Genomic DNA, 13,287 nt, shown 5'->3' with positions numbered 1-13,287 from the left:
AGAAAGGATTGATTCTTATGAAGAAGCTATGAGGCCTTTGGACATTTTAAGTGTAAAGGGCTTCAATATTGGTAATAAAATAAAAAAAAAATTTTGGAAAAATATAAATAGATTGTAGGAGAGACAAAATTAAATTATGGTCTAAAAAGGATCTAACTTTCTCAGACTATTGTGAATTTGTGATGAAAAAAGGTTAAGAGTAATGTTTACCATTCTAACAAAAGTTTATAGCCAAAATAAAAATAAAGAGAAACTTAGTTGAGAGGAACTAAATATTATAAAATCCAAAAAGTACTTCACAATAGTTTTTCGACATTAATCATTTTTTTTTTCATAAAGGTGTAGAGTAGATATTAATTTGTATTTTACGAGAGTAAAAAAAGTGGATAAGATTAAAAGAAAAAATGAATTTATTGATGAGATTAGAAGAGAATGTGGGGGTTATTAGAAAATCTTGTAAAGTAAATGACACAATCTTAAATAAAATTGAGTACAAATTAAATGAGATAGAGTAAACATGTCAAATTTGATATGATCCGAAAAATCCGAACATAACCCGACAGACTCAACCTGTTTTTCTTAAGTTTTATAAATAAGATTGAGTAGACTGATCAAATTAGCCATTTGCCAAACAATGTTTTTGTTTTTTCACCAATAAAAAAACCAAAAAACAAAAGTCAATCCAAAAATCGAATAACCTTATAACCTGATTTGGAACTTGCAAGTCCATCCATCTTAAAATCGAGCATCAACAAGCTAAAACTAAGTGACCTTGAAAAATAAAAACCTTTAGAACCAATGCATCTTATTTGAATTAAAAAAACTCTATTTCGTTTGGTTGTCGGTACAAAATGGTTGTAATGGTAATGAAAAGTTACTCTAATTTTTGTAGGAAATTATCTTGACAATTTTAATGATTATGTTTGTTCTCATTCTATCAACTTGTTTCTTTATAAAATTCATTCCAATACATTACAATTTAAAAATATGAAATTTAAATAGTAATGAAAAATTATAAACAATTTTTTTAATTATCAGAATTTTATGGAAATGACAATATGACATGATATATTTGGTGAAGTCATTCTCATTCCAAATACAACTAAAAGAACATTTCTTTACCAACAAACAAGCAAAAATGGAAGGATAGTAGTAATAAACTGACAAAATGAGGAAGTGGTCAAGTTTTTAGTAATCAGACAAAATAGCTTTCACACAAACACAATCAATCACTTAATAGATCTCAAATTTCATATAATCCTTAAAAACATTGCCAAGTTTGTTTCTTTTTACTCCTATTTTCTTTTTTCTCTTTTTTTCCCCAAAATAATTTTATCATCTTCAACTGTCTTTGAATCTTCTTGCAATAATAATCCTGGGTTTTATTTCATTTTCTCTATAATCTTGAAAGGTATTTTTTTTTCATTTTTACAAATATTCCACCTTTTTTTGACTGATTCTTCAACTTGGTGGAATCAATTTATATGTAAAGATTCCTATATTATTATATTCATTTGATTTATTTGTTTACTTACTCCATTTAATTTGGTAAGGTTTGTTAAGTTGTTGGGTTTTTCATTGAAGTTTTCAACTTGTTGAATCTCTCTACAAAAATTTGGTATTTATTTTTGGGTTGAAAAAGCACTTCCTTTTTCTCTGTGTGATTCTCTTATCTTGGTCTTGAGGGGTTCCAATGCCTGAGGAGGATTTAGTTGAGGTTAAATTCAGATTATATGATGGGTCTGATATGGGGCCCTTTAAGTACTCACCGGGTTCAACTGTTGCCCAACTCAAGGAAAAAATTGTTGCGGAATGGCCTAAAGGTTTGTTCTTTTTGATAATTCATTATGTTTCATGTGTTGAATTAATTTGATAGTTTTATGTTAAATTTGCTTTGAATTTCAAGTTAATTTTTGTTTATAGGAAATACCCTGAAATTTGTATGAATAATCGAGGTTTTAGGAATTCATGGGTATTTGTATAGATGATTATTAGGTGTACTTTGTTATGGTCCATTGTAAGGTATGGTCCCACATGGGTTGTAAGTGCAATTGGTGTGGGGTTTATAGGCAAAGGGGCTCTCTCATCTAATAGACTAATAGACTAGTCTTTTGGATTCGCTATCCTGTTTATCCTATAACATACTTTTTCTTGGCCTGTCCTTGTTTGGCTATTATTTTGTAAGAACTTTATTGGTCCTTTTTTGCAACTAAAGATGATGTTTGCTGCAAGGGTCAATCACAATTAACCTCTTTGTTATATATACGTAACAAGGATAAGGTTCTGTACTTCTGACCCCTGAGCCCCAATAGAATTTTGTTGTTGCAACTAAAGAGAAACAAAGAATGATGTGTAAGATATGTGTCTTGTTGGAGTTTGAGGTAAGGGTTTTGGTTCCATAAATGTAAGGTAATGAATGAAAATCTTGGGATTGAGTTAATTTTGTTTGTGTGGATCGGACTAGTTCATATGATCTTGAATACCTTTTAATGGTTCCCTGCAGGAATATTAGTATACTATAATTGATAGTGTTCATTTGGTTTGTAAGCAATAATTTAGTGGACTTTTACTCAATATTTCTAAGTGCTTAAGCAATGTTGTCCGAAATTTCTTGAGCCAACTGAACTGACACTAGCTATGATTTGCTAAGTATGGAAACTGGGATGGACGATGGTCATGGGTAGCTCAAATAATATTTGAACCTACACCTGCCTGTTTGTGTTGTTGTGGATTTTTTTAGTAGTCGAGGAGTGTCGTGTGAGTTTGCATAAAGTAATTGACATAGTTGTGGTTAGGTGTGTGTGTATGGGAAAGAAGAGTTGGCTATTGAACAAGCTGAAGGCATTGATCATGGATCATGGTCGAGTTAGCTATGGTTGAGTTGGCTATTGCCAGTTCTTCATTGTCACTCGTTTATTGGCTCATTGCTCCCTTGTTTTCTGAATAAATAAGAAATTATTTATTGAAAAGGATACCTTAAGAGCCTTTTGATGCATGTAGTATGAGCTTATGTGCCAATATCATAAAGAGAGATAAGATGTCCTCCTTGTTTATATTAAGTTGTTGGCAAGACCCGTTTACCTGTTTGCACTTATTCACATGTGCTTGTGATACGGTTTTCTGATTAAAACAAAAGTGATAGAAATCATCGATCTTCTTTTGTTGGAAACTTATTGATGTCAGATTGGATGTGCTATGTTTATGTTCTTAATCAATCTTATGACGGGTGAACTTTGATTTTGGGTTGTTTGAAGTGGATTTTTGCTTCCCTTTACTTGTTTTGTTAAAGTGATGTGAATATTTGACACTATATAGGAGAAACAATGAAGCTTAAGACATCGAAAACAAAACTACAATCTATATATGTGATATGTCACTTGGACTCTATTATGTGTCAAAGTGCTCAACTTGGCTATTCTGTAGAAAAAGTTGCATGATTTATCCCAAATGATGCACCAAAGTGTCATATCCATGTCCAGGTCTTGGTGGATTGAAAAGTTTAAGCACTAGAGAATTCAACATCAAGTATGAATCTTGTTGTTGACAGCGCATAACATGTCTAGACGTTTACTGTCATATTCTTTTGAAAGCATAACACTAGAAACAATCATCTTATTATGATTAATAAAAGTGCGAGGAAAGAAGTTTTTTGAATTACTTGATGTCGCTTCCTACATGCCCTTCAAAACCAAAGCAATAATTGGACTATAGCAATTCTTAGTTATTTTTTATTCTATTTTAGTTCAGTTTTTACATCTTTGCATTTGAACGTGTACCCATTCTTTAATGGCTTATCTTCGCATCCATTATGAAACAAATTATTGTATTATTTTGCCAATTCCTCATCTTTGTGGATGGATTCTCTCTTGAATTGACTTGCTTCCAAAATTTTCTTAAGCATATTTTAGCATTTGTTGAATTTACTTTGCTTATGTTATGAAATAAGAAAATTATCATTTAGAATTGCCTCATGTGTGTCACCAACTATATTTAAATATGTTGGAAGTGGACTCTGACATGCTTTTCCCCTCTTGCCCTTTCTAAGAAGATACTTAAGAATGTGGAAGAAATAAAAGCCGTGAATTTTTGTTTTTCAAGATTCAAGAGGTTCTAGGGAGATATTATTCCTATACCTTCTAAATATTTCTTCCCTTTGTTTTGCGATATCTAGATATTTGTAAAATTAATTGATTTGGAGATGTGATATACCTCCCATTTTTCCTATCATGATTTGCATTGAATTTCAACTGATAAATTTCGAAGTATCATTTATGGTTCAATTGTTCTCCTGATAGCGTTAGAGATTCTAATTTTTTTTTTTGCTTATTACGGTGACAAAAGTAGAATTTGATTTTACACAAGTAAGTTATTTTAGATTACATAAAGTTTTAGCTAGATTATTAAAATAATTACTCTCCTATCTCAATGATATGTTCCACCTTTCTATTCATACGAGTCTATTATTTTAAGAAAATTTTTTCTAGAATAATTTAACCTTTCATCACTTTCCCTTGAATAATCCCAACTTTTGTTTAATACTGAATAATCCGACCTTTGGGGTCTGTTGCTCAGGAACTTTGTTCCTTTACTGGTTACATGTTAATCCCAATTTCTTTTTTAATGATAGATTGATGTTCTTGTTCATGATCTTCAAACATGATTTGATTATCATGATTTTGAGTTTGATTTTTGCTCTTGCTTTGTTTTAAATTAGGATTAATTGATTATGACAAAGATTTGTTTTTGACTTTTCTGCTCTCAAAGTATGGCTATGCCAATTTTTAGCTTCTAATTTTTGATTATGAAGAATTTTTCATTATTGTTTGATCTACATAGAAGTTGAACTTATAATTTCTGCAATACTTCAATACTCTGAAAGAGGGGGTGCTTGGACTCAACGACGGCAAAGAACAAATGTAGAAATTGATGAAAAACAAAGTGTAACAAAAGAGATAACAACACAACAAGTTTAATGAGAAATCTTGGATACCTCCTCCTCAAGAATTCATTAATGGATTCAACAATACAATAATGAATAAATTCTCATACTTAAGAACAAGCTCTCAAGCCATACATCTCTTTATTGAGATCTCACAAATACTAATACATAGAAGAACACTCTCAAGTTTCTTACAATGTAATAGCCTTCTCACAATATGTTTATGTGTATTGTGGTGGTTTGATTTTAAGAATGATGTACCCTTATATAGAGGCTCTTACATCATTCTAGAATCCTCACTTAACTCACCATCAAAACACATTAACACCATTACATTAAACATGACAATTAAACTCTCTCTTAATGCATATTTAACATCAACAATAAACCTAGCAATAAACATAGAAATAATGCCCACCACAATTTCTAGATTAATTGCCCCACAATATACCCTTTCAATGCCTTAAATCATGCATTGAACAATCCAAAATAACATCCTAGGCAATGTGCTTGAACAAGGCACTAAAGTGCTCGAACAAGCACATAGATCAAAACCTCACAAAATGCTGCTGACACTGTGCTTAAAGGAGCACTTTATGTGCTCGAACGAGCACACCTCACAGTCCACTTCTGTTTGTTGTTTTCTCGTTGCCTTGTTCGAGGAACCCAATTCCCATGCCTTGCCTCGTTCAAGGCATGGTTCCTCACCCTTTGTAGAGCCTCTTGTCGCCTTAGTTGAAACCTCTTTGCCTTCCCTAACACACCCCATTCGCTCTACATTCAACACACTCAACGCACTCAACTCCCTCACATACTCATCATTACTCACAACATGACGTGTCTTGTCTAAAATCATTGAGTCAGACTCAAGCATTTTGGCTTTTGCACTAAAATACTCTTATCTTGATTTGGCATTAGTTGGGTTGGAAAAAAGTGCCATTAGTTTATGAAGATTGAGTGAGAAGGGCTTAAAAAAAATACTTGGATTTAATTAGGGAGGAATGTATCGTTCAATGCCTATAGAATTCCCCACTAAGGGTGGATCGTCCACTAATAAAAGAGCTTATGTTGTGACTTTGGATCAAGTTTCGCGGTGGAGCAATGCTGAGGTTCACAGGTTTGAAAGGTTTTAGCCATTGTCAGAAGTGGTGGCGATGGTAGCCATTTTTAATTTTAGGAGGGTGAGAAATCTGTTATTAGTTTTAATTTTCAAGGCAAAAGTTTTGCTAGTGATGTTTTAGGGGAACACTCTCTTAAGTTGGTAATACTGAGGGTTAATCAAAAGTTTGGATTATTGTAGAATATTGGGTTAAAGATGGGATTATTCTAGGTCCATTTTCCTTATTTTATCTATACTAGAATATATCTTTGGGATGGAGGTAATATCTTAGTTTAAAACTTTTTAGTTATGAAGCCACCCTACAATTATCTTAGCATATCTTATTCTATCTCATTATCTATTTTCCCTTATCTTCCCCCAATTTTTGGATAATAGACCCCTACTAACTTTTAGTAATAACTTCGTCAAATTTATCTTTCTCTCACTGTATTAATTTTCTTACTCCATTTCTTCATTCGCATAATAACTTATTTTCCCTATTTGATTTAATTTAAGATGAAATTTTCAGTATTTAACACAATTTCCCTACATAATTACAATCCAACCTTCCTTTGGTTATACAAAAGATTTTTGTGTTACAGGTTTTGTTATAAAATCCTAAACCTAGCTTCTTCCTCCCTTATTGACCCTTGAAATCCATTCTTTAAGAAAACAGTTGGAACGCTTTCTTGAAGTTTTTTGTTGAGGAAGGTGGACATTGCCATTGGGTGTGACGTAGGAATCTTGGTGATGTGGGAATAGAGATTAAGGGGGTGTTTGGTATAAAAAGTGGAAAGGGAATTGTTAAGGAGCGGTAAGGGAAATGATAAGGGTTATTGTTGTTAGTTGTTTGGTATAATTATGTAACGGAAACACTTTTTTTCAAAAAGTCTTGCCGGAGCTTTGAGAGTGGAAACAAATTGTAGGAATCAATTACCAAAAAGAAACAGAAATTGTTACCTAATTATCTTAACAAACGCAAAAGTAATGGATTTGGTTATCTGTTTCCCTTACTTGATCCAAAAAAATGCATACCAAACACACCCTAAGAGGCGTGTTAATGGAGAAAGAGATGATGAAATCGATATTATAGTCGCAATGATATGTTTCTATAAAAATGGGCTTGATATTGTTAATTCACTATGTCTCAATTTTTTTTTGGGAAACATAAAGTCTTATAGTGCTTTTAGCTTGTTAAAAATTGTGCAAATAATGACCTCTTAACTCTTTATACAAGAATCTTTGTAATAATTAATAGGTATCGATAAAATGAGGGTCCATTTAGCTAAGAATTGATCCACTTTTTCCAATTTATAAATAGCCATTTTTAAGGGGAGGGAGAAAGCTTCCTGCAATTTTTATTTTTTTTTTAGAAATTTGATATTCGTCTTTTAACTCTGATCATAGATCAATGACGTACGTCTGAGTTTATGTGAGCTTTTGTCATGTGAATTCCTGTCCTGCTTCCTTTGCACTTGGCGGATTGGGGAGAAAAGTCACGAGTGATGAAGCTGCTGAATTAATGGAACTGTATGAACATTCGTGAAGCATATGTTCGACATGATATATCTTTTTATCGGTTTCCCAGACTTCATTGGAAATATTACTCATAAATGAGTTGAGATTGGTCGATATGTGCAGGGACTAAGCGTCATCCCTTCTTTCTCAGGTGAAGGTCTCAGCAGGCCACAGATTCTAGGACTAAGGCACTAAGCAAAGCTATTACAGGCTCCATTTGTTTCCCAGAAATCTGGCAGCGGCTAGCGAGCATGATTGCTTTTTTAAACACCAGATCTTTTTGAAATCGTTTTGTTGCTGATAGTTGATGGATTATACATTTTACATTTTGCGTGATCTTATGATATACTAAAAATAAATTAATTTTTAATGTTGGATGTGATTAGCTTCTTATGTAGAATATTTTCTCCAATCGTTGAAGACTGAAAAAACTGTTAGATGCTAACACTTATATATTTGAATAGCTGGCATATTTCCTGTATGGTAGAAGTGAAGCAGTTAATTGATGAATTGAATGAAAAGATTGTAGTTTTCTTATATCATATATGGCATGACATATGAAACTGTTTATTATGCAATGTCAAGTGTTCGTGTGGAATTTGTATGAAAATCAGCATAACATTATGCCGATATGTCTATAGAGGTTTGTGTCTTAGACTTTACCCCATGTCTAACTTTTTAAATCATGTATATTTCCTCTCGTATTCTCCACGTGGCCGGTGATGGTGTTTGCTGATAAGTGTCAATCGTGAAATAACCTCTTTGTCTAAGGTTGCATGTTTTCGACCCTCCAAACCCTGCCTAGGTGGAAGTAACTTAATGACATTGGATAAAGAAATGTTGTATTGTCCATGTGGCTGTTTATTTTTAAATAATATTTTCAATAATATCGGGAGTTTTCATTTTTTGGCTATGCCTCCAATTCTATGATTTTGTGTTTTGTTATATCCCGTTTTTTTTTTTTGAAGGTTATGTCCCATTTTAGAAAGTTTGTTTCGTGTTTATTTCAGATAAGAAGGTTGCTCCGAAGGGTGCAAGTGATATCAAAATCATAAACGCGGGTAAGATTTTGGAGAACAGTAAGACTGTTGGCCAATGTCAGATGCCCTTTGGTGAGCTTCAAAAAGCCGTTATTACAATGCATGTTGTTGTTCACCCATCTGGGGCAAAATCAAAAACAGGTAAATCGTCTTAAATTTTTGGTTTTTTCATTGTCTTTTATTGTTTGCCCCTGTACCGATGGAAAATTTCTTTTTATGTTGCTAGTTTTTATGTGGCAAAATCAAAGCTGCCACTCTCTTTTTCTCTCTTCTCGCACAAGTTACATTCCTGAACTCAAAACTCGTTAAGAAGTGTGAAAAATGATGAATCTTCTTGATCAGTTTCTACTATTTCTTACTTTTCACCCACCAATATTAGCATTTTCTAACATTTTGATGTTTCAGTTTCTTTGTTAATAACAGCTGTGTTCAGTAACATCACTTATATAGTCCTATTTTAAGATGACATCATTATACCCACCGTGCTGAGCCAATTAGAAGTCACTAAGAGAATGCGAACATGACAAATTAGACCCAACCCAATTTGACCCTTTTATTGTATCTGTGCTTATATCATGTTCAGCACAATTTTTAGTACATTTTGAGCACAACTCGAACTTGACTCGAAATTAAACTTAAACCCATTGCATTAATGGATTTGGCCCTATTTTTCATCCGTCTTTTCCGTTAAACTCGGTAACACCTTAATAACTTAATAGTTAGGTTCCCCCCTATGTTACTTGAACTCGGGTATTGATATCAAATACTGGTACGTATCTAAGTGTCTGATACATCTAAATATTCAACTTTACGCCTAAAATGAAGTGTCCAAGTGCCATACCAATGTTTGAGCATCAAGGATCGGACACGGATACGTGAAGGAAAATGAAGAGTCCGAGTAAGGTTCTCCCTTTATGGAGCAAAGAGTGGAATCCTTTGAGGGAGTATTCATCATGAATAATTAAAGGTGTCCAGTGTTAGACTTGGCGATCTAATTCTTGCACAACATTATAGTTCTTTGATCTAAATGAAGTTACCGCCAACCAGTGTCCATATCTATACTTGGAAAACTGAATATTTGATACAGTTATTGAGCTGAAAATAGTTTAGGCCTAATTTTGGAGTATGGATGATTGAGAAAGTGGAATGCAAATTAATGGAATGTTGATTCTATGTTTGTTACCGTGAATCATGAATAAAAGAATTTGTAATGGGTCTGACTCGTGATGAGCCGTGAAATTCAATCGAGGAATGAAATTGGTATTTAGACAGTATGTAGGATGATTTTCATAGGAGTGTTATGTAAAATGCTCCGTTTTTTGTATAATTGATGAATTTATGTTTGTTAACATTATGAGAGCTTATCCTTTCTAAATGTGATTTTCGTTTTTGGCTTAATAAATTTTTTTTATAAAAACGACCAATATACCAATTTTCAGGCTCTAACAATGAAATATTAACTCATAATACAAAAATTGATTAAAAATATAGTTAGTCTCTACTAGAAAACAAGAACTTGGAACCGGAAAAAAAAAAAGGAAATTGGAAAAGTGGATCAAAAATTCAAAATGGTCAGGTTTGGGTTACATTTGGATTTGACCCAATTTTTTCAGTTTTTGGAGTCTAGACATTTTTGGGTTAGTGGTTAAAAATTATGGGTTATGACCCAAATTGACAGGTCTAGTCACGTACTCACTTTACATTATCTACTTGGCCCAAGCAAGCCTTTTAGTTTGACCAAAAGCACTTGTGGCTCAATGGATAGAGCATTTGCATGCAGAGAAGGTTCGGTGTTTGACCTATCGGGAGCAGGTATTAGTTGGGGGGTTTCTTGACTACGCGTATCTTTCTTTACTCCCTCCTTGAGGGTACCGGGCATGGTTTGTCCACCTCTTTGAGGTAAAAAAACCCCCCACCCAGACCCTGCCTTGTGCGGGATACTGGGATTGTCCTTTACCTTTTACCTTTTTAGGCTTTGCTCTGTATGTCCTCTCTGTGCGTCCTCTCTGTGCGTCCATGTTAAGCTGGACTGCATATCAGAATGCTTTTTATTCATGAAAATTTTACTTTCGGACACTTCTGAATTACTTGTATTGTCAGACTTAATTTTCCGTATGCGCGCATAGCAATTCATTCATTTGGCTCGTGTTTCTGCGTTTTTGAGTTTTTCGATAGAAAGTACACTCGATGGCGTTAATAGAAAATTCTCAACCTTTTTGAGTTGATGGTGACTGAGGAATGGAATTTGTAAAAACTTAGTTCTTGTTTGCTGATTAATATACGTTTACTCCGTTTTTCTGACATAGATCGTCTTCTTAAACTGGATTCTATACTACTAAGTTGTTTCTTCTTCCATGCAGAAAAGAAAATCGACGAGGCTCAAAGAAAGGGCATCTGTTCCTGCTCGATATTGTGAGACTACGTATTATGGAAAATATTATTTAGGTTGTGCGCTGTGTGCCTGTTGCTGGTTCTACACATACCCGTAACAAGCCTAGAAAAACCAAATAATTCAAGGGCCGAGAAGCGTTTACTGCGTAAGTTTTGCTGGTAATTCTGTGTATAACAATGCAGTCTGTCCTTGATGTAAGTTTCATATCGATTCGAAGGGAACGAAAAACCCGTATACGATGTATCACTGCACTCTACTTCCATTTATAATTAGTTCTAAATTCCAGGGGTGATTGATTAATTTTGGGTATGTTCATCAATGTATAGGAGGGAAAAAGTATACTGTTAATTCGGTTATGATTGTGATTTGAAACGAATTTCTATGACAGCTATTTCTTTTTCATCATTTTCAGTTTGTTTGTATTAGATTGGCCATACTCAAGTGGTGTTTTGCTGGTTTTAGTCAGATCAGTTTGAAATTAACACTCAAGTGATTACAGTTTGAAATTAACTTAATCAAGCCTATATCGTTCGGTTCGGCCCCTATACTTCCACGTCCCACGAGCCAGTCCAGTCCCCTTGTAAACCTTTGATCCGAGCTCTGATTACAGTTCGATTAAGCCAACAAATGTTGTCAACCCCTTGATCCTTCCCATAATCAAGCACAACAATGTAAAAACCTTAGTTATATAATATTGAGGTTGACTACACGAACCAATAGATCAGTTTCACTAGTTGCCCACATGAATTTTTCTATATTCTTTTCGATTTTTTTCCATCTCGAGTTGTAAGTCTGAATCCTTCATATCCTAGGTTATTAATTGTCTTTGTCGCTCTCTTTTTAAGTCCTCTGTGTTTTAACTTTCTGTTTTCCTTACTGGTTCACTAAGCATTAAATACGGAGAAAAATACTACTCATGAGAGTTGTCATTGTAGTCATTAACTATAGAAGCATGGTGCCTTAGACATTAATCAAACTTATGCGGTTAAGCTCGGCCCTTAAACCTTTGATCCGAGCTCTAAGTACAACACGATAAGCCCACATATGTTATCGACCCATTCATCGTGCCCATAACCAAAGCACACGAGCAATAAATAGCGAGAAAATTACTACTCATGAGGATTGTTATTGAAGTCATAAAGAATGCCATATAAGTAAATGCTGTGATTTTATGTTCCACACCAAGAAAACTCAACTTCTCCATGACTACAATAAATTTTTCAGCTCTATTGAAAAGGACATTCATGAGTCACATGTCTTTGTTTGATATGAAAAAGATAAAACCCTTCAAAAAACCTCTATTTTTTTGTGTGGTTTTGTCTCTCACAATTATTTCTAGTAAAGCAAACTTCTTTCTCCACTTGTGCTCTCTTTATCATTCACCATTACACAAGAATAAACTCTCTTAGTCTCTTTACCTTACATCAGAAAATTTTCATGTTTTATCTGTCATTTTGCTTCTGAACTTTGGTATTTTAATGGAGAAATCCACCATTATTTTATGTCTTATTGTGTTTTTCCTTACACTTTCACTCACCCATGGTGGGCGCCATCCAGCGGCTAAGGGTGCAGCTAAGGGTAAGCCCAAACCGCGGTCTCGAATCACTGTCATTGGCACAGTTTACTGTGACATTTGCTCCAACAATACCTTTTCTAGGCACAGTTACTTCCTTCCAGGTAAACTGAGCTTTACAATTTTAACTAGTACTTGGTTAAAAGCTAAATATCCGTTCTCGTCCCTTTGAGTTTGCTATACCGAGTAAAAATTCTAGCCCAAACTTATTAGGGACTATTGAGCATACGTGTTCGAGTTTATCATTCTTTTTGTTATAATGTTGACTTTTTTAGTTCACTCTTTAAAATTAACATGATTTGTAAGATAACAACATTTTGTTACATCAATGCCATTAAGTGACTCTTATTTAGACGATCTTTGAAAGGGTTAGAAGTATCAATCTCACCTTTATTGGTGTTAAATTAATCAAATCATCTGATAACAGTAAAAGTGAAATTTAGTTTAATCTTCAAAATTAACATGATTAGTACATTGATAATACTTTATTATCTTAATGTCATTAAGTGACTTTCACCTATGCGAGATTAAATGGTCAGACATACACAACCTCACCCTTATTAATGCTAACTAACAACAAACTTGTTATTTCTCAAAATGCAATTACAGACCTATAAAAAGTGCACATAATTTAATGACTGATTTTAGTATAATCAATCATAACATCCAAACAAATAGTTCTATTCTTATGGTTAAAACTTAAAAGATAGATTGATACACAAACAA

General features: G+C 33.6%; 2 protein-coding genes across 2 annotated transcripts in view; both read left to right on the top strand.

The window, feature by feature from the left end:
* Window positions 1–1,100: 1,100 nt before the first annotated feature.
* LOC130823725 (membrane-anchored ubiquitin-fold protein 4-like) lies at window positions 1,101–11,717 on the top strand. The gene is made up of 3 exons (XM_057688459.1): window positions 1,101–1,823; window positions 8,567–8,737; window positions 10,957–11,717. The coding sequence occupies exons 1-3, from the start codon at window positions 1,694–1,696 to the stop codon at window positions 11,010–11,012; spliced, it is 357 nt and encodes a 118-aa protein (XP_057544442.1). The 5' UTR covers window positions 1,101–1,693; the 3' UTR covers window positions 11,013–11,717.
* Window positions 11,718–11,859: 142 nt separating this feature from the next.
* LOC130823724 (uncharacterized) overlaps window positions 11,860–13,287 on the top strand; it is a 2,318-nt gene continuing 890 nt past the window's right edge. The window contains exon 1 of the mRNA XM_057688457.1: window positions 11,860–12,665. Within this exon, the coding sequence (XP_057544440.1) occupies window positions 12,467–12,665 (199 nt within the window). The 5' untranslated portion in view covers window positions 11,860–12,466. The remainder of the gene's footprint in view (window positions 12,666–13,287) is intronic.

Source organism: Amaranthus tricolor, chromosome 9 (genome assembly GCF_026212465.1).
Source record: "Amaranthus tricolor cultivar Red isolate AtriRed21 chromosome 9, ASM2621246v1, whole genome shotgun sequence".
Taxonomy (NCBI): domain Eukaryota; kingdom Viridiplantae; phylum Streptophyta; class Magnoliopsida; order Caryophyllales; family Amaranthaceae; genus Amaranthus; species Amaranthus tricolor.
The sequence above is the reverse complement of the archived record's forward strand: the minus strand, read 5'-3'. Positions and strand labels throughout refer to the sequence as shown.